General features: G+C 47.3%; 2 protein-coding genes and 1 long non-coding RNA gene across 9 annotated transcripts in view; 2 read left to right on the top strand and 1 right to left on the bottom strand.

The window, feature by feature from the left end:
• The first annotated feature begins 193 nt into the window (after window positions 1–193).
• On the top strand, window positions 194–18566 carry LOC118210953 (poly(rC)-binding protein 2-like). 6 transcript variants are annotated; one of them, XM_035387500.1, is made up of 14 exons: window positions 194–377; window positions 1653–1791; window positions 2370–2393; window positions 2509–2541; window positions 3015–3131; window positions 3650–3781; window positions 6125–6253; window positions 8226–8228; window positions 8472–8546; window positions 9370–9411; window positions 11705–11777; window positions 14742–14794; window positions 15527–15696; window positions 18068–18566. In XM_035387500.1, the coding sequence occupies exons 2-14, from the start codon at window positions 1723–1725 to the stop codon at window positions 18102–18104; spliced, it is 957 nt and encodes a 318-aa protein (XP_035243391.1). In that variant the 5' UTR covers window positions 194–377; window positions 1653–1722; the 3' UTR covers window positions 18105–18566. The 6 variants fall into 6 exon arrangements, with proteins under 6 accessions (XP_035243391.1, XP_035243389.1, XP_035243393.1 ...); XM_035387498.1 differs by having other exon boundaries at window positions 195–377; window positions 11678–11777; XM_035387502.1 differs by lacking the exon at window positions 9370–9411 and having other exon boundaries at window positions 195–377; window positions 11678–11777.
• Window positions 12849–14219, top strand: LOC118210956. Its single transcript, XR_004761938.1, has 3 exons — window positions 12849–13087; window positions 13155–13364; window positions 13502–14219. It is a non-coding gene; the product is annotated as an uncharacterized LOC118210956 (long non-coding RNA).
• Window positions 18567–22828: 4262 nt separating the features above from the next.
• Window positions 22829–26197, bottom strand: part of map3k12 (mitogen-activated protein kinase kinase kinase 12) — a 57287-nt gene continuing 53918 nt past the window's right edge. For both annotated transcript variants that reach the window (XM_035389612.1, XM_035389613.1), the window contains exon 14: window positions 22829–24786. In XM_035389612.1, the coding sequence (XP_035245503.1) occupies window positions 24688–24786 (99 nt within the window). In that variant the 3' untranslated portion in view covers window positions 22829–24687. The remainder of the gene's footprint in view (window positions 24787–26197) is intronic.

Raw genomic sequence — 26197 nt, forward strand, 5'->3', positions numbered from 1 at the left:
TGTGAAATTCCTCTAAAAAATGTGTTCGTTTTTGTGAAAATATTCTGATAAAAGTGATCGATCGGTAAATATCTACATGTATGCGTCTTGGTTGTAGTGAATACCTGCTATTTTTCCCTTGGAGTCGTTTCTTTTTGAAAATAGAGCCAAAATGTGCCCTGGGCGGGCAGAAGGCGTGGGTGAAAGGTGAAAGTTGAGAGGCGCTAGTTTTGTTGTCTTTGTGTAAAAGAGTGGAGCTCGATCTCGCAGTATCGCTCTTCCCTCTTCCCCCGAATCCTTTTAAAACTCTCCCCCTGGGTGTATACCCCCCCGAACCTCTCCCCTTCTACCCTTAAAACCCCACCCTCCCCCTGAATACATCTCAAGGCACGGATCAGGTAAGAATAATTTTTAATTTTTAATTTGTTAAGAGGTTAAGCATTGGCTAACGCGCGCAGTTCCTCGTTCAGGCTGCGCTCGGGGTGTTAGGCCGCGTGAGCACGCAGCACACAATGCGCATTACAGTAGGCATTGCGTGCTCACATTCCTAGTTTTTCATTTTAAACAAGCGAATGTTTCTCTTATTTTTCTCGGCTTTTTGCTGTCTGACTGTACATTCCCCCCATCTACCCCTTCAAATCATTATTTTTATAAATTTATCTATGAAGCAAATCAATCCGTAATTGTGTTAGCTAGCCATTTAGCTAGCTAGGTACTAGTATGGAGAGCTTTGCTAGCCAGGCGTTCTGGGCTCATGGCTAACTAGCCGGTGCTGTCGTAGTAGTTTTTTTTTTTTTTTTTTTTTGGAAACCATGAATCGTGTAGCTTACTGTTTTAATGCCATCGAGGTCACCTGTTTGTTAATGTATTGCGCCGTCCAATGACTGGTCAAATTATTTGAATTGACCTGGCACCTTTCGAAGTTGCGTTATTTCCACGTTGTTTCACCGGAGTGTTGCAGCGAGGAGACGTGTTTGAAACAGTCGACAGAGGCCCAGTTCAAGCTGGTTTTTACGAATTCCTGTATTTGATCAATAATGAACCGAACACCGGAGAACTTGTATAGAGGGTTCACAGTAACCACGCACGCCCCTCAGTCTGTAAGTCTGTAAGATGGCTAGCTAGCTAACTGTCGAACAAACTCCTTACTTTCAGATTATTTAGTCGGATGTATTGGTACCGCCCAGGCATTGACTGTTATTCAGACAAACCAATCTTCGCATTTATGCTGGTTATATATCTACGAATGAAGAATTGACGTAAATTGGACGTAGTCAGTTGGGCCTAACAAGACGCCATCTCTCGTTAATCTCTCGACCTGTGAGGTTTTGGCCTGCAAGTGATTCACAAAATGAGACCAACGTATTTAGCATTTTTTTTTCTTCCGTTAATATTATTTATTTTCCTTTTATCTATGCTTTCCCCAATTTCTCACGATTGCTAATCCACGAGTGTATTCAGGGTTCCCCTCGAACGTTTTCCGCCCATATCTTTAATTGGTTCCTAATCCCTGCACTGATCAACGGCTAATTTCAGATCTAGATTTGTTCTGGGTTTTTCCTCTTCCTTCGTTCTGTTGTCTTTGCTTGTGCAGTAGACCGTTGGCCCCACTCTGACACTTCCACATTGCATTGCCTGTCCATTATCTCTCTCTTTTCTCCTTTTCTTCACAGATTCCATTTTTTTGTGACCAAAGACCCCAGCTTTTTGGACTCACCAGCCCCTGTCCTACACGCTGCAGTTATGGACTCCGGTGTGATTGAAGGAGGGCTCAATGTCACCCTCACCATCAGATTGCTCATGCACGGCAAGGTTAGGCTCCTCAAACGTCCCATTCACCACGGGCTGGCGACCACATTCACGGGACTAGCATATTAACCCTTTCAGGTGTGAGGTCACAAAAGTGATTAGAGTGTTCTGAAGTGAGAGTTCTAATGCTGATGTCACAATCACTACTGGCAACTGAAAACAACAGAGTTCTAGAACACTGGTTTAAAATTTAGGAAGAACATTCCAAAAAAACGAGCTCTCCAAAGGGTTAAAATAATTTAAAAGCCCTACAAAGTCACCTTTTAGAGGAAAGGCGGTATGCGAAATCTTTTGCGAATCATGTTTGAAAGGTTAATGTGCTGAATTTGAATGGCGGATTGATGGCAGGTGCCATTCTTGGTGCAGTGAAGGAGGAGCCTGCTTTGTTTTATGGAAATTAAGATGTGTGGAGATTTTTTTTAGGCTTACTGCATGGTTCGAATAGCACGAAGTGTCCTTTTAGTTATTTAACCCTTGTCAGGAATTGGATAAAACAAATACATTTTTAATAAATCATTACATGGCTGTAGAGTTAAAAGGGGCATAGACTAAATCATGTGATTTTTTTCTTTGTTTTCTAGGAAGTCGGAAGCATTATCGGCAAGGTTTGTGGAACTTTTTAAAAATGTATTTATTTTTTGCAATTTGCCCTTTTCGGTTAATATAATCCGTGTCCTGATAAACTGTTTTGATTCACGCCATGTTTTATTTCCTCTGCAGAAAGGTGAATCGGTGAAGAAAATGAGAGAAGAGGTATGTGTCTTTGTTTATAAGTGTGTATCACCTACATTTTATTACTCGTTTTGGTCATTTGCATGTAGAGTTGGCTTCCTAAATTCCCTGGTTCCTGGTACGTAATCTTGAAGTCTGTGGCTCTTTAGATTCCATGGGTTCACAGTCCATGTCTTCCACCTTGTTTCTCGAGCAGCACAGCCCCGCGTGACAAAGCATGCTGGGAGATTTAAAGTTACGGCACCATTTGAGCAGAGCAACTTTGTAGTGACTGCCACCATTAGCGCATCTGAGAGACGGGTGGTCCTTGTGCCCAGGCTGTGCTGTAGGCCTTTCCTCAGCCATTTTAATTTTAATTTCTGGCGCGATGCTAAGTCTCCAGCAGCTTTGCCCTCACAGAGGGAGGCCGGACCCCCGGGGGGGCGTGCCGAGCGGTTGCTAGGAGACGAGAGAAGTGGAACGCAGCTTGACGCAGTTCTCTCTGCCCCCTCTAGAGCGGCGCTCGCATCAACATTTCCGAGGGGAACTGCCCAGAGAGGATCATCACCCTGGCTGGCCCTACCACCGCCATCTTCAAGGCTTTCTCCATGATCATCGAGAAGCTGGAAGAGGTGCGTACCCGCCCTTCCCTGGCCCTACGCACCCCTTCACAAGCCCCTACCTGCCCCTTCCCTGCCCCAACGCGCCCCTACTCGCCCCTATGTGCCCCTTCACGCCCCTACCTGCCCCTTACCTGCCCCTTACCTGCCCCTTACCTGCCCCTACGCGCCCCTACGCGCCCCTGTCTGCCCCTGTCTGCCCCTGTCTGCCCCTGTCTGCCCCTGTCTGCCCCTATCTGCCCCTATCTGCCCCTATCTGCCCCTATCTGCCCCTATCTGCCCCTATCTGCCCCTATCTGCCCCTATCTGCCCCTATCTGCCCCTATCTGCCCCTATCTGCCCCTATCTGCCCCTATCTGCCCCTATCTGCCCCTATCACCCGCTGGTTTAACGGTGGTGCGGTAGCGGTGTGGTTGTGGGGTTTAATGGCGGTGTGGTTGCGCTGTGGTTGTGGTGCGGTTGTGGGGTTTAATGGTGATGCGGTTGTGGTGTGGTTGTGGTTTAATGGCGGCATGGTTGTGTTCCTCCAGGACATCAGCAGCTCCATGACCAACAGCACGGCCACCAGCAAGCCGCCGGTGACGCTGCGCATCGTGGTCCCCGCCAGCCAGTGCGGCTCCCTCATCGGCAAGGGCGGCTGCAAGATCAAAGAGATCAGAGAGGTGGGCGGGGTGTGGGAGCAGGGGGCGTGGCCTTCGGGTCTCTGCAGGAAGGGCTGTTATTTCACACACTCACTCGCACTTGCGTGCACACAAACTCACACACACATACTCACACTCACATACACACCCTCACACACACATACTCACACTCGCATACACACCCTCACACACACATACTCACACTCACATACACACCCTCACACACATACACTCACATACACACCCTCACACACATACTCACACTCACATACACACTCACATTCACACCCTCACACACATACTCACACTCACATACACACCCTCACACACACATACTCACACTCACACACACTCACATTCACACCCTCACTCACATACACTCACATACACACCCACTCACATACACACCATCACACACATACACACCCTCACACACATACTCACACTCACATACACACTCACATTCACACCCTCACACACACATACTCACACTCACATACACACAAACTCACACTCACATACTCACACTCACTCGCATACACACACACACTCTCTCACACACACACACACACACACACACATACACACTCACATACACACTCACATTCACACCCTCACGCACACATACTCAAACTCACATACACTCACTCACACACACATACTCACACACACAAACTCACACTCACATACGCACACACTCACACACACAAACTCACATACACACACACACACACACACACTTGCAGACTCAAGAGCTTTTAGCTGCTAGCACCCGAAGGAGGTCTGGGAGTCAGATTTCTGCAATTAATCAGGAAAATTCGCCTCCCTGTGCTAGTTTGTGTTTGCTGCTGAATTGAGGGAATATTTTTTAACAGACAGTTTTTACTGTACCCCAAGCACTAGGTCCTTTGGAAAGGACTTTTCTCTCTCTGCTTACAAACTAAGAATCTGGCTTATTTTTAGAGGAGCTCTTACTGCTTTCTCCGAGGCAGTTGTGTGTGTAATTGGCCTGTTTATCTTCCAAAATATCTTAAATGTCCCACTGTAACAGGAAGACAAATAGGCGTGTGCAGTTCTCTGTTTTGTAACCAGCAGAAACGACCCATCTTGACTGACCCTGGAACATATGCCACCTTTGCACGTGCTCAGTGTTCGCACGCTCGTCCTTGTGCTAATGCTAGAGTCTTCTCAAACGTCCGTCCCTGTAGGCATTTTACTGAACACGGCTTTACTGACGTTAAGAAGCTGATTCGTGAAGTACGTGATTTATTATCAGTTCTTGCCTATGTAATATAACAGGCATCCCTGAACATAATTTCTTCCTGGTTAAGTTTGGGCCTGTACCTCACAGAAGCGTAGAGTAGCAGTTTATTTCAGGCCCCAGGTTTTGAGTTGATTCAGCTCTAATCCATTTCGTTCACTTCTGAGAGTTAAGAGAAGTTAATTGAGAAGTAATGTTTTTTTTTTTCCCCAAGTGATAAATTGAATTGCACTTGGTGTCCTGGATTTAATGACTTCAAACGCTGTCCATCTCCAGTCCTACCTGGCGCTCGAACCCGGACCCTGGTCTCAAGCCCGTTTCCATGACAGCACTGTCGCGCGCTGGTGTGTGTAGCGGTTAAAGCCTGGGGGTGGGGGCGCCTGACCTGCGGTCCTGTTCGCAGTCACAGACCGTCGCTGCTTTCGCAAGCGAAAGAAATATAGCCGACCTGTCAGCTACGCCGATAATGGCACTGTGTGTAACTGAAGGAGCGGACTATAACCTTTAACGCTGGCACCACACTGTGCTATCTCCACTCTGTTATCTGTGTGTGCGCGTGTGTGTGTGCAGTGTGTGCGTGTCTATGTGCACGTGTGTGTGTGTGCAGTGTGTGCGTGTCTATGTGCACGTGTGTGTGTGTGTGCGCGCAGTGTGTGCGTGTCTATGTGCACGTGTGTGTGTGTGTGTGCGCGCGTGTGCGCGTGTGCGCGTGTGTGCGTGTGTCTATGTGCACGTGTGTGTGTGACCTGCGCAGTGTGCATGAGTGTGAGAAGGGAGCTGACCCCAGATCAGTATGGAGAAAGGGTGACTGATGGTCCAAGGAGCTGACCCCAGATCAGTATGGGGAAAGGGTGACTGATGGTCCAAGGAGCTGACCCCAGATCAGTATGGGCAAAGGGTGACTGATGGTCCAAGGAGCTGACCCCAGATCAGTATGGGGAAAGGGTGGCGTGTGGCACAGGTAACTGACCCCAGATCAGTACTGTCCCCGCGCGCGTAATTACTCCAGCACTGATCTGGGATCTCTGGGGCTTTGTGGCTCGTAGTTGACGAGGCTCAGGAGACCCTTTGTGAATTTGGGGTTCCCCTCTCTCTCCCCCCAGTCGACAGGTGCGCAGGTTCAGGTTGCCGGAGACATGCTCCCCAACTCCACCGAGCGCGCCATCACCATCGCCGGCACCCCCCAGTCCATCATCGAGTGCGTCAAGCAGATCTGCGTGGTCATGCTGGAGGTGGGTAACTGCAATGGCCGCAGGCTCTCAGCCCTTAAAAACATTCACGTCTGTATCTTCTGACCCCATTTCAACAGACAGAATTCATTTTTCATTTTTTTTTAAACTATTGCTTTCTCATCTGTATTAGGGCTGCCCCCGACCAAACCTTTTCCTAGTCGACTAGTTAGTTCAAGCCATTAGTCGACTAGTCTTCGCACGTTTGTGATGTTAATTTAATTATTTAAATGCATATTTTTGGGGCATCAGAAAATGGTTTGAGTTCCAGGGCTGAGAGAGAATGTTATAAGTAACATTGTTAGCACTGTGCTACATTACAGAGAAATACAAAACCGTAATAATGAGCCTTTAAAATATAAATTTTACAAGCGCATGCACGAAGCGAGCCGCCTGTTTACGACAATGCTAACGGCAAAAGTGGTAATGATTCTGAATGTGTCGGAACAACCAGCAAGGAGACTGAACATTTTGTTAATTTATTTCAACACCGTATAACATCACACAACTTATGAACTTGTAACACCAACACAATAACTATATAAAACAAATGATAAATAAAAAAACAGCCTTTTGTTAAATAACTAAATTGAAAATATTTTCATTTCTTTTTAAAATGTAAATATAAATTATATAAACAAACAAATAAATATACAGCAAACTGAAACACTTAAAAGAGAAATGTCAGTGCAAAAATAAACAGGCCTACGGAGAAGTAGCCTCATCATGGAATGAAAACTTTCAGAATGCAAACAAAAATGTAAAAAATGCAAACACACTGTGGTACAAATATAAATATAACAGTTCTTGTGGTAGGTCAGGCAGGACGTGTAACCGATTAAATTTAGATGGTTGAAACAGGTGTGCGCACGCCTTTAAAGACACGTTGTCATGGTGATATCGTTGTGTCAGTGACGCCTTTGAAGACACGTTGTCTTGGTGATATCGGTGTGTCAGTGACGTAGTGATTGCACATCGATGACTCCAGGTGTGAGTGTGCATTGCCCTGATTAGTCAGTGTGCTGGCCCTGGCTGTGGTTCTCTCTTTAAATGACTCTTAAGCAGAGGCCAGGTCAGAATCGGAATATTGGCCAAACATGCTTTTTACACATGTAATGAATTTGACTCCGGTTCACAGTAACTCACACTGTACTTGCATTCAACAATGTCAACAACAGCAATGACAAACGCAACAACAGGAGTAGCTTTCACCTGCAGTAAACAGTAGTGCTATCGTGCACAGCAGTAAAGCGCGTTGTGCGTATACATTGAGTACAAAGCACGAGAGAGCACTGTACCGAAGCAGCCGATCCTGGCGCCATCTTGGCTCCATCGGTCAGTTCAGGGTCAGTGGTTTCCATCCCTGGTCCTGGCGGCCCAGCTGGCTTCCGTCGTTACTCGGCGCTTAATTGATCGGTTAAAAGCGGTCCCCCGTCAGCTCGCCCCGCCTGGCTTCATGGGAACCGGGTGCTGATGCTAAGGCTAAAACAGAAAGCAGCAGACCCCGTCCTGGACCAGGAGTGGAGACCACTGCTTTAGACCGTCAGTGCCTGCCTTACTAACGAAGGGCTTTGAGTGGGTTGAGTGGCGCTGACCCAGGAACAGCTTTTGCTTTTAGCTCGTGATGGATCTGATGAGGGTACGAGCAGGGCAGGACTGATCCTAGATCAGCACTCTGCCATTGTTGAACTCTGCCCTCGGTTCAATTCTGAGCACTTTGTTGGTATGACATGCTTCAGTGTATGTGTTGGCAAAGCTTTACATAATGCATTAGTGTACATAACACGGAGTGTGATGTCATTAGATAACTCTAACGTCTGTAACTGTGTGCTCTCCTTCTCCCTCCCTCCCCCTCTCTCTCTCCCTCTCTCTCTCTGATCACTGTGTAACTGTGCTCTCTCTCTCTCTCTCTCTCTCTCTCTCAATTCAATTGGCTTTATTGGCATGACAAATTTGTACATTTGTATTGCCAAAGCTTGTAAGATACATGGCAATATATAAATAAAAAAAATAGAAGTAACAATAAATAGTAACAATAAGAGTTAATGGGAGTAACTCTCTCTCTCTGGTCACTGTGTAACTGCTCTCTCTCTCACTCTCTGCCATCTGTGTAACTGCGCTTTCTATCTTTCTCTCTCTGATCTCTGTGTAACTCTCCGCTCTCTCTCTGTCTCTGATCTGTGTAACTCTGTGCTCTCTCTCTCTCTCGCTCTCCCTGCAGTCTCCTCCTAAGGGAGTCACCATCCCTTACAGACCCAAGCCATCAGGGTCCCCCGTCATCTTTGCCGGCGGACAGGTACGTACCTGGGGATGGGCGGGGCCGTGGCTGTGGAGGGGGTGGGGGGGGAGGTGGGTGGGGTTGTGTTCAGTAGAGCGTTGTGGAGAAAACTGTCTAAAAGTGCTATAGGACTGACTCGCGTCAGTACAGTGAATCACAGTTGCGTGGAATCTTAAACTTTTGGAGGGAAAAAAGATTCCGTGCGATTGCAATTCAGTACACTGAATCTCAGCAACGTGGAGTCGTGCTTTTTAGATGTGTACGTTTCAAGTTACGGACGTATCCGTTGGCTGCCAGTTGACAAAGTGCTTGGTTTGCGTGGACTTAACCTCCTCTCTTCCACCCTCACCAGTCTCCCCCCCCCCACCCCCCTCTGCTTTTAACACCTGCCAAGTTTCACCCTTCTGGTCGCTCACTGTTACAGTCGCAGGTTGCACCTCACCACCCCCCCCCCCATTGTTTTTCTGAATAAACCTGAATTCCTGAAATGGAAGCCTCCTTCCATGTAAGCCTTCCCAGGGTGCACCACGAACCCGACGACAGCACTCTTCAGTCCTTTGAGACGTCTGACAAAAGCTTCTCTCTGTTTTTCTAACAAGCGGAGACTTTGGACCACGTTTTAAAAATTGCAGAGCAGCTAGAATTTACAAGCACATGCAGACCCTCTTTTTTTTTTTTTTTTTTTTAGCTTTTGAGGGAGAAAAGTGAACGTTGAAGTTTTATTTTTGCTTTATCTGTTGATGTGAGTCGGAACAGGGGCGATGTAGCGGAAGGTTCCGGTAGGTTCCGCCAGGGCGCGGCGGGTGTGGCGCTCCGCTGAACGCTGTGTTCTCATTTGCAGGCGTACGCCGTTCAAGGACAGCACGCCATCCCACAGCCAGATGTAAGTGCTGTCGCGCTCTCTCAAATACTCTTTTTTTTTTTCGTCCTCACCGTCGCTCCCCCTCCGGCTGTGGGTGGGGGGGGGGGGGTTTGGCAGCCTGTAGGTTATGCGCTCTGCCCCCTCCCCCATGCCTGACATGACCCCACCCAGAGATGAAAGAGCTCGTGGGCCCGCAGATTTTCGTGTTCCACAACTGACCAACTGACCGACAGTTACCCCTTGATCAGTTGGTGACCGTTGGCTGAAGAACCTGTTTGTGTGATTGACATCTTAGTCATGCAGTAGTCTTGGTCGTGAGGTAGTTTCAGTCGTGCAGTAATCTTGGTCGTGTGGTAGTCTTGGTTGTGAGGTAGTTTCGGTCGTGCAGTAGTTTCGGTCGTGTGGTAGTCTTAGTCGTGCAGTAGTCTTGGTCGTGTGGTAGTCTTGGTCGTGTGGTAGTCTTGGTCGTGTGGTAGTTTCGGTCGTGTGGTAGTTTCGGTCGTGTGGTAGTCTTAGTCGTGCGGTAGTCCTGGTCATGCAGTGGTCTTGGTCGTGCAATAGTCTTGGTCGTATAGTAATCTTAGTCATGCCGTAGTCTTGGTCGTGCGGTAGTCTTGGTCATATAGTAGTCTTGGTCATGCAGTAGACTTGATTGTGCAGTAGTCTTGGTCATGTAGTTGACTTGGTTGTGTAGTTGACTTGGTCGCGCGGTAGTCTTGGTCGCGCGGTAGTCTTGGTCGCACGGTAGTCTTGGTCGCGCGGTAGTCTTGGTCGTGCGGTAGTCTTGGTCGTGTGGTGGTCTTGGTCGTGTAGTTGACTTGGTCGCGCGGTAGTCTTGGTCGCGCGGTAGTCTTGGTCGCACGGTAGTCTTGGTCGCGCGGTAGTCTTGGTCGCGCGGTAGTCTTGGTCGCGCGGTAGTCTTGGTCGCGCGGTAGTCTTGGTCGTGCGGTAGTCTTGGTCGTGCGGTAGTCTTGGTCGTGCGGTAGTCTTGGTCGTATAGTAGTCTTGGTCGTGCGGTAGTCTTGGTCGTGCGGTAGTCTTGGTCATATAGTAGTCTTGGTCATGCAGTAGACTTGATTGTGCAGTAGTCTTGGTCGTGCAGTAGACTGGGCTTTGTAAATTAGAGAATTGTGCAGAAACGGTTGCGTGTGTCCAGACTCTCCCCATTCTCCCTTCCATCTGTCTGTCTGTCCGTCCACGCTTTCCTCCATTTCCCGCTCTTGCTTGCACCCCCTCCTCCCCCCATCCCATCTCTCACACGACTGGCTCTTCCGGTGGGCACAGGGGGAATTTTGAGACCCTTTTTATATTCATTTTAAATCGATCAGTGAGCCTTATTATGGGTGACATTATTAGTGTAGTCAGTTGAGTACGTAGCTCTCCAGTTGATTGATTCGTTGTGTCATTGATTTGTGAAGACGCCTTGCGGTGTGTGCGTGTGTGTGCGCGCGTGTGTTTGTGTTTGGCTTCACTGTCTGCATGCACAGTGTGAGGTTTGTGTAGGTTGGTGTGTCCCTGATAGAAATACTGGAACACAATGCGCCTTTGTTAGAGATGGCAGATGTTTGGGGTGTGTGAGTGCGTATTGATGTTCTTTGACCTTGACCAGTTTCGGGGGGGGAAGCGGGGAGGGGTTTGAGGGGGTTGGGGTTGAAACAGCCCTGTCACATGATTGAGAATTGATGGCTTATTTCGAGGAGTAACCCTGTCTAGAAGCCCTGTCTCTGTACCACTTCCCAGAATGCATGCTGGCATTTGGGCCCACAGGGAGGGGGAGGGGGGGTGGGCTGATATTACCACACCACTTATTTTCATAATAAAAGCTGGATGTACTGTAATGGTTCATAAACTGTCCACTCCAGCGCTCTTAATGCATTTTTATGTGATCCTGTAGGGAAGGGCTTCCCAACCCTACCGTCCTTTAGGTTTTTTTCTTTTCAACCCTAAATTGGCACACCTGACTCTACTAATTAGCAACTCGACGAGATCTCTAGCTGTTGAATGAGGTGTGGCTTTGTCTGGGTTGGAATGCAAACCTACAGGACGGTGGTTCTCCAGGACCAGGATTGGGCAGCCCTGCTGTAGGGCTTTTAACTCGTTAACTTGATGTACAACTATCGGACCGCACAGTTCATTTGAAACCGCCAGCATGCGATTAAGAGATGTGCACTGTGTGATTCTGTTTGAATGAAATGAGCCGGAACTCGACCTAACCCTTGTTCCCCTTTTCCTCCATCTTTCTCTCTCTTCCTCCTTTTCTTCCCCCTCCCCTCTGTTTCTCTCATAGTCTTCCTCTGCCTCCATCTCTCCACAGCTCACAAAGCTTCACCAGCTGGCCATGCAGCAAAGCCCCTTTCCGCTGGCCCCCAGCAACCAAGGCTTTACTGGTACGTGATTGGAGGACGGGCGCTCGGCTCGTGCGGACCGTCCAATGAGAGTCCTCCACAGTCAGGGGCGGTTGGGTGCTTTTTACGTTCCTGGCCCGTATTCGTAAAGCGTCTCTCGTGAGGGCTGACCTTGGGTCAGTTTCCTGTCCGCATCCCCGGGGCATACCGAAACATCCAATCAGTGCATCGCCACGGAAACGTCACGATTTAGACGCGTGGACGTGACGTACGAATCGAATCGTATCGCGATGAGTCGTTAATGTACACGGCAGGCTTATTTAGGTGGATTGAGGCACTGAAGTTAAACTCAGTTGTCAACTTTAAAAGTTACACTCTTTGTTATTTTCATGATTTTGAATGTCGGTTGTGTGGGGTGAGGTGGGGGGGGATTCACGTTTCCACGGTTTTGGTCATGTGACGATTTTGGAATGCCCAGCAGTTCATATTTTCCTTCCAGGCCTCGTACAGCTTTTCAGTGTCCGGATTTTTCAGAGCAGAATTTTGTTTGTTTCTTGTGGCGATTTACTCCGGAGATAGACTGATTTAGAGTTTGATGAGAAATTCTCCTGACTGAGTGAGGATCAGTGGTGGTTTACTAGCTGTGTTAAACGCTGGATTAGTGGTGGTTTACTAGCTGTGTTAAACACTGGTTTACTAGCTGTTTAAACACTGGATCAGTGGTGGTTTACTAGCTGTGTTAAACGCTGGATTAGAGGTGGTTTACTAGCTGTGTTAAACGCTGGATTAGAGGTGGTTTACTAGCTGTGTTAAATACTGGATTAGAGGTGGTTTACTAGCTGTGTTAAACGCTGGATTAGAGGTGGTTTACTAGCTGTGTTAAACGCTGGATTAGAGGTGGTTTACTAGCTGTGTTAAACGCTGGATCAGTGGTGGTTTACTAGCTGTGTTAAACGCTGGATTAGAGGTGGTTTACTAGCTGTGTTAAACGCTGGATTAGAGGTGGTTTACTAGCTGTGTTAGACGCTGGATTAGAGGTGGTTTACTAGCTGTGTTAAACGCTGGATTAGAGGTGGTTTACTAGCTGTGTTAAACGCTGGAATAATGGTGGTTTACTAGCTGTGTTAAACGCTGGATCAGTGGTGGTTTACTAGCTGTGTTAAACGCTGGATTAGAGGTGGTTTACTAGCTGTGTTAAACGCTGGATTAGAGGTGGTTTACTAGCTGTGTTAAACGCTGGATTAGTGGTGGTTTACTAGCTGTGTTAAACGCTGGATTAGTGGTGGTTTACTAGCTGTGTTAAACGCTGGATTAGAGGTGGTTTACTAGCTGTGTTAAACGCTGGATTAGAGGTGGTTTACTAGCTGTGTTAAACGCTGGATTGGTGGTTTACTAGCTGTGTTAAACACTGGATTAGAGGTGGTTTACTAGCTGTGTTAAACGCTGGATTAGAGGTGGTTTACTAGCTGTGTTAAACGCTGGATTAGGGGTGGTTTACTAGCTGTGTTAAACGCTGGATTAGAGGTGGTTTACTAGCTGTGTTAAACGCTGGATTAGAGGTGGTTTACTAGCTGTGTTAAACGCTGGATTAGAGGTGGTTTACTAGCTGTGTTAAACACTGGATTAGTGGTGGTTTACTAGCTGTGTTAAACGCTGGATTAGAGGTGTTTTACTAGCTGTGTTAAACGCTGGATTAGTGCTGGTTTACTAGCTGTGTTAAACGCTGGATTGGTGGTTTACTAGCTGTGTTAAACGCTGGATTAGAGGTGGTTTACTAGCTGTGTTAAACGCTGGATTAGAGGTGGTTTACTAGCTGTGTTAAACGCTGGATCAGTGGTGGTTTACTAGCTGTGTTAAACGCTGGATTAGAGGTGGTTTACTAGCTGTGTTAAACGCTGGATTAGGGGTGGTTTACTAGCTGTGTTAAACGCTGGATTAGAGGTGGTTTACTAGCTGTGTTAAACGCTGGATTAGTGGAGTTTTACTAGCTGTGTTAAACGCTGGATTAGGGGTGGTTTACTAGCTGTGTTAAACGCTGGTTTACTAGCTGTGTTAAACGCTGGATTAGAGGTGGTTTACTAGCTGTGTTAAACGCTGGATTAGGGGTGGTTTACTAGCTGTGTTAAACGCTGGATTAGGGGTGGTTTACTAGCTGTGTTAAACGCTGGATTAGAGGTGGTTTACTAGCTGTGTTAAACGCTGGATTAGAGGTGGTTTACTAGCTGTGTAAAACGCTGGATTAGTGGAGGTTTACTAGCTGTGTTAAACACTGGATTAGTGGTGGTTTACTAGCTGTGTTAAACGCTGGATTAGGGCTGGTTTACTAGCTGTGTTAAACGCTGGATTAGGGGTGGTTTACTAGCTGTGTTAAACGCTGGATTAGAGGTGGTTTACTAGCTGTGTTAAACGCTGGATTAGTGCTGGTTTACTAGCTGTGTTAAACGCTGGATTAGGGGTGGTTTACTAGCTGTGTTAAACGCTGGATTGGTGGTTTACTAGCTGTGTTAAACGCTGGATTAGTGGTGGTTTACTAGCTGTGTTAAACGCTGGATTAGAGATGGTTTACTAGCTGTGTTAAACGCTGGATTAGGGGTGGTTTACTAGCTGTGTTAAACGCTGGATTAGTGCTGGTTTACTAGCTGTGTTAAACGCTGGATTAGTGCTGGTTTACTAGCTGTGTTAAACGCTGGATTAGGGGTGGTTTACTAGCTGTGTTAAACGCTGGATTGGTGGTTTACTAGCTGTGTTAAACGCTGGATTAGTGGTGGTTTACTAGCTGTGTTAAACGCTGGATTGGTGGTTTACTAGCTGTGTTAAACACTCCTTCTGTTGCTCGCTTTGGCTAAAGGGTTCAGCTGAGCTCTTGGACAGTGAGTTGCTAATGGGTTTGTTAGACCGCTCAGTGCAGTAATGTGATCCCTTCTCTGACGGGGTTTATTGTGTTAGCATGAGCGCTACCACAAATGCAGCATGTTTTTCTCTCCTCCCCCCCCCCCCCCCCCACAGGGATGGACGCTTCAGCCCAGACGGGGTCCCATGAGATGACCATTCCAAACGATGTGGGTACCCCTCCGCTCCACGCGAGCTACTCCTCCTCTCCTCTTTGTCATTCTCTTTCTGCCGAAACTCGGTATCGAGCTCCCGCTCAGCTGTGGGGAAGCCAACTCATGACCTCAACTGCCAGTCAAAGAAAAAAACGTTAACGCTCGATAGAAAATAGTGTGTGCGCGCGTGTGTGTGCGAGCGTGCTCGTGTGTGTGCTATTCCCCCCGCCCACATCCACTCACATCCGCACGCATTCGACGAGCCGCACACCGAGCGGTTATGTAATAGCACTGATTGGTTTGCTGGGTTGTTGATCACACCCGGGTTTTTTTTGCTTTGTTGTGTGCCGTAATGTGTGCAAACCCCTATCGGAGCTCTGAAACGGTCAATCTGTGCATCCGAGCAGCCTTCCTCCCTGATCTCTGTCCGCAAGGCAGAGATTATCTTGTCTTTTTTTTCCAGAGCTCTCCTTCCTTTCTCTTCATACTAAATGAATTTAATTTAAACTGCAGTCACACTTGAGCTATGTGCAGTGCGTTTGAATGTGTGTGTGTGTGCTTGCGTGTGTGCGGGGATAAAGCCTGGTTTTTATATCTGAAGTGATCCTTGGACTATATATTTTTACACGTCTGCTCTTCCTGCAAGGCCGCTCTGCTCCGCTGGTGCGAGTCGCGCGGGATTGGTGGGCCGCTTCCGTTGCGGCTCTTGTGACCCTTTTCTGGCTCCTCCCCCCCCCCCCCCTGCAGTTAATTGGCTGCATCATCGGTCGCCAGGGCGCCAAGATCAACGAGATCCGGCAGATGTCCGGCGCTCAGATCAAGATCGCCAACCCGGTGGAGGGGTCGTCCGACCGGCAGGTGACCATCACCGGCTCCCCGGCCAGCATCAGCCTGGCCGAGTACCTCATCAACGCCAGGTGAGCTTCCGGAGCCTTCCGCGTGCTAGCAGCCAGGCGGAGACGCGCGCTCCGTCCAGCCCCTCAACACCACCACCCCCTCCCCCCCCCCCGTTTACTCTGGAACCGCTGACCCTAAACGTGTCCGTGAGAGAGCGCTGTATCGCACGCGCACACATGCGCGTACACACAGACACGCGCACACGCAAGCGTGCACGTACATACGCACACTCACGTGTACACGCACGCACACACATGCGTACCTACGCTCCAGAAACTTAAGCTGCCCCCCCCCCCCCCCCTCCCATGATGGCATAGATGTGCAAATAGCCAGAGGCTTTGAATGACTGTCTAAGCCCTCAGACATTACTGAAACACCCCCGTAGGTTTCCAAGTGTTTGTGTCCTCAGACTCCTCTACCTGTTTGTCCAAATACCCCTCTGCCCTATTATGGTCTGTGCTTCTATTTTCCGACTTGAGCCCCTCCCTCTCCCCCCCCCCCCCCCCCCCCCCCCCCCCCCCACCCTCCCACCCCCACCCAGGTACCCATCCCGACTGTGTGTCCCTCTCTTCCTCTTCTCTCTCTCTCTCCCTGCAGCGTAGAGTCCTCTAAACCCTCGAACCCTGAACCGAGCCTCAGCCCCAGCCTCTACGCTCTCTCTACTACCACCACCACCTCCACCACTCCTCCTCCTGCCGCTACTACTACTACTACTGCTACCTCCTCTTCCTCCTCCTCCTCCTCTTCCTCCTCCTCGTGTGTGGTGCCCCCCCCAGCCTCCATCTCTCTGTCCTCCTTGTTGGCTCCGGGCCCTCCCTCCTCTTCCTCCTCCTCCTCCTCCTCCGATTCCCCGCTCCCCAGTTCCCCCGCCTGCGTCTCCAGCCTGCTCAGCCTCAAACCCCTCCCCCTCTTGGCCCTCCACGTTGTGGGCGGGGCGGCCCCCAGTAGCCCCGCCCCCTCGGCCCCGCCCGAACCCAAGCTTTCCTCAGAGCTGGGTTCCAAGTCTAAGAAGCGAAGGCTGTCGCCTTATTAGCGAAAGAAAAAAAGGTGTAATCGAAAATAGTTTTTTCCACTGTGTGTGTATTCCTGCACGTTTTTTTGGACTGGCACCACACTCCTTACGCTCAAATCCTAAAATATGGCCTTCCATCTTTTTAAATGGGGTTTCCTGTCAGGTGGGGTAGTTTGTGTTCTGACCTATTAAAAAAAGCTTCTGGTTTTATATTTTGTTTTTGAGCTGTAAAAGCAGTTTACATTAAAAAAACAAGCACCAAACTGCTTATTATACACTGCTAGAGAAGTTCAGTGCTTTTAGTCTGTAGTCAATTCAGGCAACAAAATCAGGGCATTTTACTTTAGCTTTCTGTCTGTAGTCAGTGGAGGCAACAGAATCAGGGCTTTTTAAATTCAGGAGTTTGTATGAGCTTAGGAGTAAAATGTGAGTAAGGGGGGAGGGGGGTTTGTTCCACCGGGGGGCTCTTTTCCCAGAACGGGACCCTGTTTTGGGCCTCGGGGTTCTGAGAGACGAGCGGTGTGGATTTTGAGTTTGAGGGAAGGGGTTAATGCGCCCCCTTTTTGAGTTTGTGGTGTAAAATGTTTAAGTTTTGGGAGACTAAGCCATTATGTTCGTCCGTGGATGGGGATCGGTCTGGTCATTGTCCGAAAGCTTCCCTCTGGAGATCCGGAATCCCAAACTCCAATCCTGGAAATCTGCTGGCGGGGCCGGGAGGGTGGCGGGGTGGGGGATCGGCCATTTTGGCACTTAAGTGCTTAACTGGCTAAAGTGTTGGTACAGCCGGTGTCCAAGGCCTGAATTAGCCGCTGTGTGCAGACTACAAAAGAGCCTGCAGACACTGCGGCCCTCCAGGACTGGAGTTAAACCTGCAGACGCAGCGCCCCCTCCAGGACTGGAGTTAAACCTGCAGACACTGCAGCCCTCCAGGACTGGAGTTAAACCTGCAGACACTGCAGCCCTCCAGGACTGGAGTTAAACCTGCAGACACTGTGGCCCTCCAGGACTGGAGTTAAACCTGCAGGCACTGTGGCCCTCCAGGACTGGAGTTAAACCTGCAGACACTGCGGCCCTCCAGGACTGGCGTTAAACCTGCAGACACTGCGCCCCCTCCAGGACTGGAGTGAAACCTGCAGACACTGCGGCCCTCCAGGACTGGAGTTAAACCTGCAGACACTGCGGCCCTCCAGGACTGGAGTTAAACCTGCAGACACTGCGGCCCTCCTGGACTGGAGTTAAACCTGCAGACACTGCAGCCCTCCAGGTGGTAGTGGCCACTTTTTATTTATTTTTTTAAAATGGGGGCTGTTGAAATTGGTGAAGAAGTAGTGAAATGGCGGCTCGACGGTTTGACGGTTTCTCCCGACGTTTCCTTGCAGGCTTTCCTCTGAGGCGACCGGGCTGGCGACCAACTGAACCGGCTCCTCCCACCTGCTGCACTAACTCCGCCCCTTTTACCATGGTCACCTGTCAGAGTGGTTAATGCAACAATCCAGTATTCCAAATTCTCCCTTACATCACCTCCCTTTTTTTCATTGGTGTTTTTGTTAAATTTATGCCCGCCCCTTAAGATGAGCTGGGGGGAAAAAAAAAAACTTTTTTATTTATTTTTTTTCCTTAAAGAATTTTGTTTTAAAATTCCCTTTTTGAGTCCAGTTGGTGGTTTTAAATGATATTATGTTTTTTGATGGGAAAAAAACAAAAACAATCTTGTGGTCTCCATCTTTGTTTGGCATCAAAAGTGTAGAGGTGGAAAAATCTGAATAGGCATAGGTTTAGTTATGTAACGTCAGATTATCTTTTTTTTTCTTCAAAAATAAAAAGACAAAAAAAAAGAAAAATAAAAAAAAATCCAAAAAATAAAATAGATTGACTGCTCTCTTGCGTTTTTTTTTTTTTTTTGTTTCGTTTCGTTTGTTTTTGTTTTTTTTTTCTTTTCGTTTCTTGGTTAACCACGTCGCCCTCCCACCCAGGGTTTGCAGACCAGCCGACCGAAAGTTTGATAATGGCCAAACTCGCGTGCTTTAGTGGTAGTAGATACGTAATTGTCACTGTGGGGAAGAGATTTTGTAGAATTTGTCTTGTAACCAGTGGCATTTGGGTATGACATAACTTTAACACCATTTAAAGTGGACGTAAAATCTCTCGGTGTTATTTTAACGGTATGGGTTGACGTCAGACTTGATTTGTTTTTCTGTGTCATTCCTATTTTTCCACCTTCCCCTTTTGCCCTGTTTTATTTAAAGTGTTGGAGTTGGGGGGGGGGAGGGCGGGTGGGCTGGGGGTGGGGGGCAGGTCTGATTGGGGTGGGGGTCACAGGTTCGTTTGCAGAAAAGCAGAGGGAATTTTCTTTTTTTTTTTTTGTAAAGACTGATACTACTAAACTGAGTTGGAATATTTGTTTTAAATGGAGAAAATATTTTTTTTAACTACCAAAGGGGGTGACACTGTCTGATGATTGATTGATTGACAAGTCTGTATATGTGACGAGACTATTAAATTTGAGCATTAAACTGAAACTAGACAAAGGACCGGTATTGGATTAACACTAGTTTCCTGCTTTTCTTTGCTGGAGTCAGATATTTTTATTCTTTGCGGGGAAAAAATAAACTCCTTTTTTGTGCACGTTTTCAAAGCTTACAGACCTGGGTGCCACAGAATTTGTTGGGGAAAAATACAGAATTAAAAAGATGTGAGATGCTAAAAGAACTCTGCTTTTGAAATGCTTTTTTCCCCCGGGGTGTCCGTTGCCTTGAAACCATTTCAACACAAGAGGTTGTTTCAGTGACTTTAGTCTTGATTGATCGGAGTCCTGTCTGAGGCCCTGTGGCTTTGCTGTGAACACGCTCTCTAAACCCTTATGGCCTTGTGTAGTCATTTGGCTCTAACTCTCTTTTGAAAGTAAATTAATAAATTACACTTTCTTCACTCAGTCTGGCGCGTTAGTTGCGATTGCTGAACTTGCCTGCGTTTATGAAAATTCTTACTTTCAAGGGCATGCGTTAAGGATATGCGTTAAAGACTTGCGTTAAGGACGTGTGTTAAGGACGTGTGTTAAGGACGTGCGTTAAGGGCGTGCGTTAAGGACGTGCGTTAAGGACGTGCGTTAAAGACTTGTGTTAAGGACATGCATTAAAGACTTGTGTTAAGGACATGCATTAAGGACATGCATTAAAGACTTGTGTTAAGGACATGCATTAAGGACATGCATTAAGGACGTGCGTTAAGGACCTGCGTTAATGACATGCGTTAAGGACCTGCGTTAAGGACCTGCGTTAAGGACATGTTCTGACCTAGGTTAAGTCGGGCCATTTTGCCTCTGAAAGGCAGCAGGCTGGAGTCGGCGCCATGCCGTGGAGTTTATTAAACGTTTCCTTCTTTAACGAGGTAGCTCTGAACGTTTTATCATTGCGTCTGTCAGCTGCCATTCATCAGTGCTGGTTAAGTCCAGGCTGTTTAAGTCCCTTCAGGATCCTGCTGAACCTTTTCATGGTGAGCAGAATGATGTGCTGCTCGACCTGAGAATCTGAGGTTTCAATTCAGTCCTCAACTCAACAGAACAACAAGGACTGTTTACACACGGTAGTTACTCATCCAGTTTCAGGTAAATAAAAATTGTATAGACTGCCGATCTAGCTGGGGCAGCACACGTTGCACTGTCAGTTCACAGCAAAAGGGTTGTGGGTTCGAATCCCGGCCTGGGCCTTTGTGTGTGTGGAGTTTGCGTGTTCTCCTCGTGTCCACGTGGGTTTCCTCCCACAGTCCAAAGACATGCAGGTTTGCATAACAGGTGTCACGTTCTTGGGGTGTAAATGGTGTGTGTGTGTGTGTGTGTGCCCTGTGATGGATTGGTGACCTGTCCAGGGTGTGTTCCCGCCTTTCACCAAAAGTCTTCTGGGATACGCTCCAGACCCCCACACACAGACACCCTGTGGTTTAATAAATAGTGGATGGATCAGTTAATTTGTTGAAATGTATCCAGTCCAAGGAAATGAACCAAAACTATTATAGGACCGTTCAGTTTGGATATTTACAGCAAACACTTATTGAATTGAATACAATTAATGTAACATTACCTGATTAAACACTAATTTTTCTAAAATGAGCAATCTCTCTTCCCAGCAGAGAAGTTGTGGATTATAGAGCTGAGATTTGAGTGGGTCTATTACTGGAATGTCCCATCGGGTCAAAATGCAATTTGTGGAGATTTGGGGTATTTTCAGCGACTTCAGAGGGAAAAAAATGCAGCACCTATATGATGCATGAACAGAGGTGGAGAATCCAGGTTCAAGTATAAGTAAAAAGAGGGTTTATATTATATATATATAAGCACTAGTGACAGGCTTGGTTAACGACCTTCCCAAACCAGCGTGTAAAGACTTCACTAAAGCACTAGTGCTAGTTAACTGCAAACCAAGAACCAAAGCATGCATTCGAGACATGCACAAACACTAGATCCATAACAAGCCCATACAAGAGAAACAAAATTTTAACCTGAAACTATAAATAGACCATAAGCTGAACTGGAACAGTCCAGCCATGGAGGGCCACAGTGTCTGTCTGTGCGTGGTGAGTTTTAGCACCGATGATTTTAGTCATTGATACTAAATCCACAAACTTTGTTGTCAAGGCCTTAACTGGCTGCTGATTTAAAGGAAACTACAGAAACCTCGGCCCTCCAGGGCTGGAGATAAAACCCGCAGACACTGCGACCCTCTAGGAATCAAACCCAGAGACACGGGCCATCTGGGTCGTGTAGAGGTGTAAGCACTGGCCTACCACCGCAGAGACCCGGGTTCAATCCCCGGCAGTGGTATTTCCGGCTTGGTCAGCGTTCCCTCCCTACGAACACAATTGGCAGTGTTCGCGGGTGGGAACGCGTTGCACTCTTCCAGTGAAACTCCTCGCTGTCAGGTGAAAAGAAGCGGCTGGCGACTCCACATGTATCGGAGGAGGCATGTGGTAGTCTACACCCTCCCCAGACCAACAGAGGATAGCGCATCAACCAGGACCGTGATTCACACAGGGAATTGGTACGACGACTAAATTGGGGAGAAAATAAGAGAAAAATGGCAACAAAAAAAAACCCACAAACACTTTGACCCTCTAGGAATGGAGTCACAGCAAGAGGGTCACGTAGACGCAGCGGGCCTCCAGGACTGGAGTTAAACCTGAAGACACTGTGGTCCTCCAGGACACACAAAGCTTTCTACACATTGTTAACATTATTATTGTTGTTGATGTTATTATTATTAATATTGTTATGTTAGGTTACTTTTATTGCGCAGAAGACACATTCACAGAGCTGTACCAAAGCATCTGCAATGAGATGAAGGAGTGCAGGTAAATCAGAAGGATCCATGGAGTCACAAGGTGGCTGCTCATGCTCTGCAGACATGACAAAACGAATGATGAAGCGATGATTGAGGTCGTCCTTGCCTTCTAAGGGTAAGAGTCAATCCAAACCATTTCAGAACCTCCGGTTAAGTGATGACCACAGTACACGACCACTAAAGCACAGCATCTCCAGCACTGAATGAGGCCATTGCTATATTCCAGAGTATTCACCCAGGCAAACATGTAGCTTTTTCCATCAGTCAGAGGAATGTTAGCAGGCATTTTAGCAGTGCAACTGACACGTGTATGCCCTTGAAGATAAATAGTTTCAGCTGCGTCTGCTATGTCAGAACATTCTCTTGAACTGCCCAGATAGCAGTGCTGTTCCATTACCACCAGCGGTGTCGAAGGGACGGTCTGAGCGATGTTCTCAGAGGTAGTGAGAGGGGAGCAGTCGAGATTCTTCTCCAGAGAGGCGCAGCTGGCTGGTGCACACCAGGTTGAAATGTGGTTCAGCACGACTGGAGTTCTGCTAGACCAGTGGTCTCCAACCCTGGTCCTGGAGAGCTACAGGGTCTGCTGGTTTTCATAGTGACTCTGCACTACATTAATCAATTAGAGCAGTTGGTTACACAGTTAACTCAACTCACCTGGTGTCTTGGGTCTCAACTGGGTCCTGAGTTTAAGGTGAAACAAAAACCAGCAGGCCCTGTAGCTCTCCAGGACCAGGGTTGGAGACCACTGGGCTAGACCCACCAAGTGTTTCTTTTGGCACCAAAAAATGAAACTGTTTACACTTCCAATGTTTTATCAGTGTCATTTTAATTTGTGTTCTTATTTAGCCTTTTAAATACATTTGCTACAGTACACAGATACAATATGCAATGCAGTATAAAACCCTTTCAAAGGAGGCTCTTTTGATTCCCAGTACTGGGAACTTACAAGTGCCTCTTCCTTCCGGCCACCAGGGGGCAGTATTGCGTTGCGGTACTGGCGATGGGATCTTTGTGGATAGGAGATTGCATCAGTTTCATCAAACTGAAGACATGAGACATTTCATTTAAGTAATTCTTTTTTTAATGGGACAAAATGTAAGTGTCTTTTTATTATGTACAAATCTAAGCTTTTCTGAAAATGAACACCAACAAGTCTATAAACTTCTAACAAACACAGAAGCTGCCATTTCTAGCTTATAAAATTGAACCTGACAAGGTCTTTGTGGAAGGTAGTCTGTGCATGTAGAACTCTCTCAGCATTGCCATAGACACAACGGACTCTGTATAATCGCCCAATTCAGTGGAAACAAGTGAGACACTAGACCAATACCAGCACTCCTTTTATTGGAAGGTCAAAGATTTGTTCATTCGTGTGTTGAAGGGGAACTTCGTTTAACATTGTTCTCAGGTGATTGGTGTGGGACCCCAAGTGGCTTGGAATCGACTTCAAAATACAATCTGAGTTACACATACTATATTACAAACATGCTTTTTATTTTCTGTACAGTCTGTTGCACGTGGTGTTGAAATGCTATGCAGTACTGGATTTATTTTAAACGGATACTTGTCTGACCTACGCCATCAGTAGCAAATGTTAACACTACAATACCTAATTAATATGCCCATCTGGCCACTAACATGGCTGCCCTGATGGTACTGGATTGTAGCTTGCAACGTGATGGGTGATGGGTAGGGGGTTGAAATATTGCTTTGTTGAAAGCCATTGTTTCCTCCCCCCCTCCCATGATTTCCCTGTCGTGAGCAGCACCTTGTGTACTGGCCGTACTGTTTCTTCCTTCCCGTTGAGAACGTCAGCACCAATGTATAGTACAGTGTCAACATTATTATACCTTTTTAAAATTTGCACTTTGTACAGTGTAAAGACATAATATATTTACATAGATGATAATTTAAAATACGGAACATTTAAAATGACAACATAATCTCTGATATAAAAAAATATATTGTAAACCATTAAAATAATTTAAAAATAATAAAAAATAATAATTAAAAAAAAAAATGTAAACATGATTGAATTCTTTCCACCAGTTACAACCCGTCTTTGCGTCCCACGTGGAGCGTAGCGTAATAAGCTTGCTGTTTCTCTTGCCCAAACGGCGCCCTCTAGTGGTTCGTACAAAAATAAGCTTCAGTGCGCGTGGCGTGTGCAGTAACGGATGCGCCACCTGACAGCGTTTCCCGTGACTGCTGGTGGGTGGAAGAAAAGGAGGTAAAGCAGATGGAGATTAAGTGCTGTCTGTTTTTTTTGTTCTTCCCATTATAGTTGTGTCTCTTGGCTCTGAAGATGAACGGTGTCACCTGGTTTATGGTCCGTTTATCACCTGATGACCTTTTTTTCCACGCAAGGAAAATCCTGGACTCGTTTTCCGACGTGATCCGGTTCGCCGTGCAATCTGGCGGTCTTTGAAAAATAGACCATCTTTGTTGCAAAATGACAATGACAACCAAAAAAAAAAAAATAAAAAAGTCTAAAAATGTTAAAAGAATGATAGATGCATAAGGGGAAGAGGAATCTGATAAAAGGACCAGTGACGTTTAGTCTTCTGTAGTCTTACAGGGTGGGGGGCGGGGTGTTTGTACAGGGGTGGGGGGGTCTCGTCCGTCTGTACAGATGACTGTCCGTCGGGCCTTGGGGAGCTGGCTCCTTACCAGGCCCCCGTGCTGGGGGGCCGGCTGGCGTCCGCGCTGCCTGAATGGTCGAGCTCCGCGCTGTCGCAGTCCGAGTCATCGTACAGGGCCTGGTTCTGCGGAGAGAGGCAGCACTGAGTCACGCTGACCGCACAGGAAGCTGAGGAGCTCTTAACTCACAGAGAACACGCCTTCGGCCTGGAAATTACAACTAAAGGGCTCTGTGCTACACAGGGCTTTGTGCTCTGACTTTGGGACAGGGTTCGATCTTTGGGACAGGGTTCTGACATTGGGATAGAGTTCTGACTTTGGGACAGGGTTCTGACTTTGGGACAGGGTTCGGTCTTTGGGACAGGGTTCTGACATTGGGATAGAGTTCTGACTTTGGGACAGGGTTCTGACTTTGGGACAGGGTTCGGTCTTTGGGACAAGGTTCGGTTTTGGGACAGAGTTCTGACTTTGGGACAGGGTTCTGCCTTTGGAACAGGGTTCTGCCTTTGGAACAGGGTTCTGACTTTGGGACAAGGTTTGGTTTTGGGACAGGGTTCAGACTTTGGAACAGGGTTCTGCCTTTGGAACAGGGTTCTGACTTTGGGACAGAGTTCTGACTTTGGGACAAAGTTCTGACTTTGGGACAGGGTTCGGTCTTTGGGACAGGGTTCTGACTTTGGGACAGAGTTCTGACTTTGGGACAGGGTTCTGACATTTTTGTACATTTTTTAGTGCTGTACAACAGCTCAAACCACTGAAATGATTTTGTTATGAACATGTCACAGATTCAATGCTTACACAAAACAATGCTGCGATAAGGAAATTGAAAATTCTCTAGCGTGATATCTCAAAACAATACTATAAATCTAAGGGGACAATCCACAATTTCTTTATTTCCTGTGCTTTGGATCTACTATGCAGAAACATAAGTAAATACTCTCAGATGTTGGATTTATGTTTTTTAAGCCCTTGTGGGTTGGCACTTTTGCCTGCAGGACACTGGTATCAATTCAGATCAATCAGTCAGTCAACCAGCCAATCGATCGAAGCTCTCTGAAGTATCCAGGTTGTGTTCCGACTAACAGAACAGGAAAAGATATGTGGCATTTAGTTAAAGGTAAATTCCACACAGACATCAGGAAATTGTTTTGTTTTTTTTTTTACGTAGAGAGAGCTATCAATGCCAGAGGTGGAAATCCAGGTCTAGAAAGTAAAAGTGGTCCCCGGTATTTTGTTCCAATCACCTGGATTTGCTAATCAGCACAATTCTTCATCCAGGAGGTAGAACTGATGACTCAAATCAGCTGGCTGAGATCACGAGTGAAAGAAATACATGGCAGGACTTTCACTCTCTGAGCCCTGGACTGTCCAGCTCAGTCATGGGGATGCATGGAGCAGCTCCCCGGGTCATGCAGTAGAAGCACCTTTGGGGTGCTGAAGATCGGGCTGGATGAAAGCAGGTAAATGGCCAGCCTAGACGGGCTGAACAGGCTGCTCTTATCATTACGCAGGTACTGTGTTTGTCACGTGCTGTTT

Source organism: Anguilla anguilla, chromosome 13 (assembly GCF_013347855.1).
Source record: "Anguilla anguilla isolate fAngAng1 chromosome 13, fAngAng1.pri, whole genome shotgun sequence".
Classification (NCBI taxonomy): Eukaryota; Metazoa; Chordata; class Actinopteri; order Anguilliformes; family Anguillidae; genus Anguilla; species Anguilla anguilla.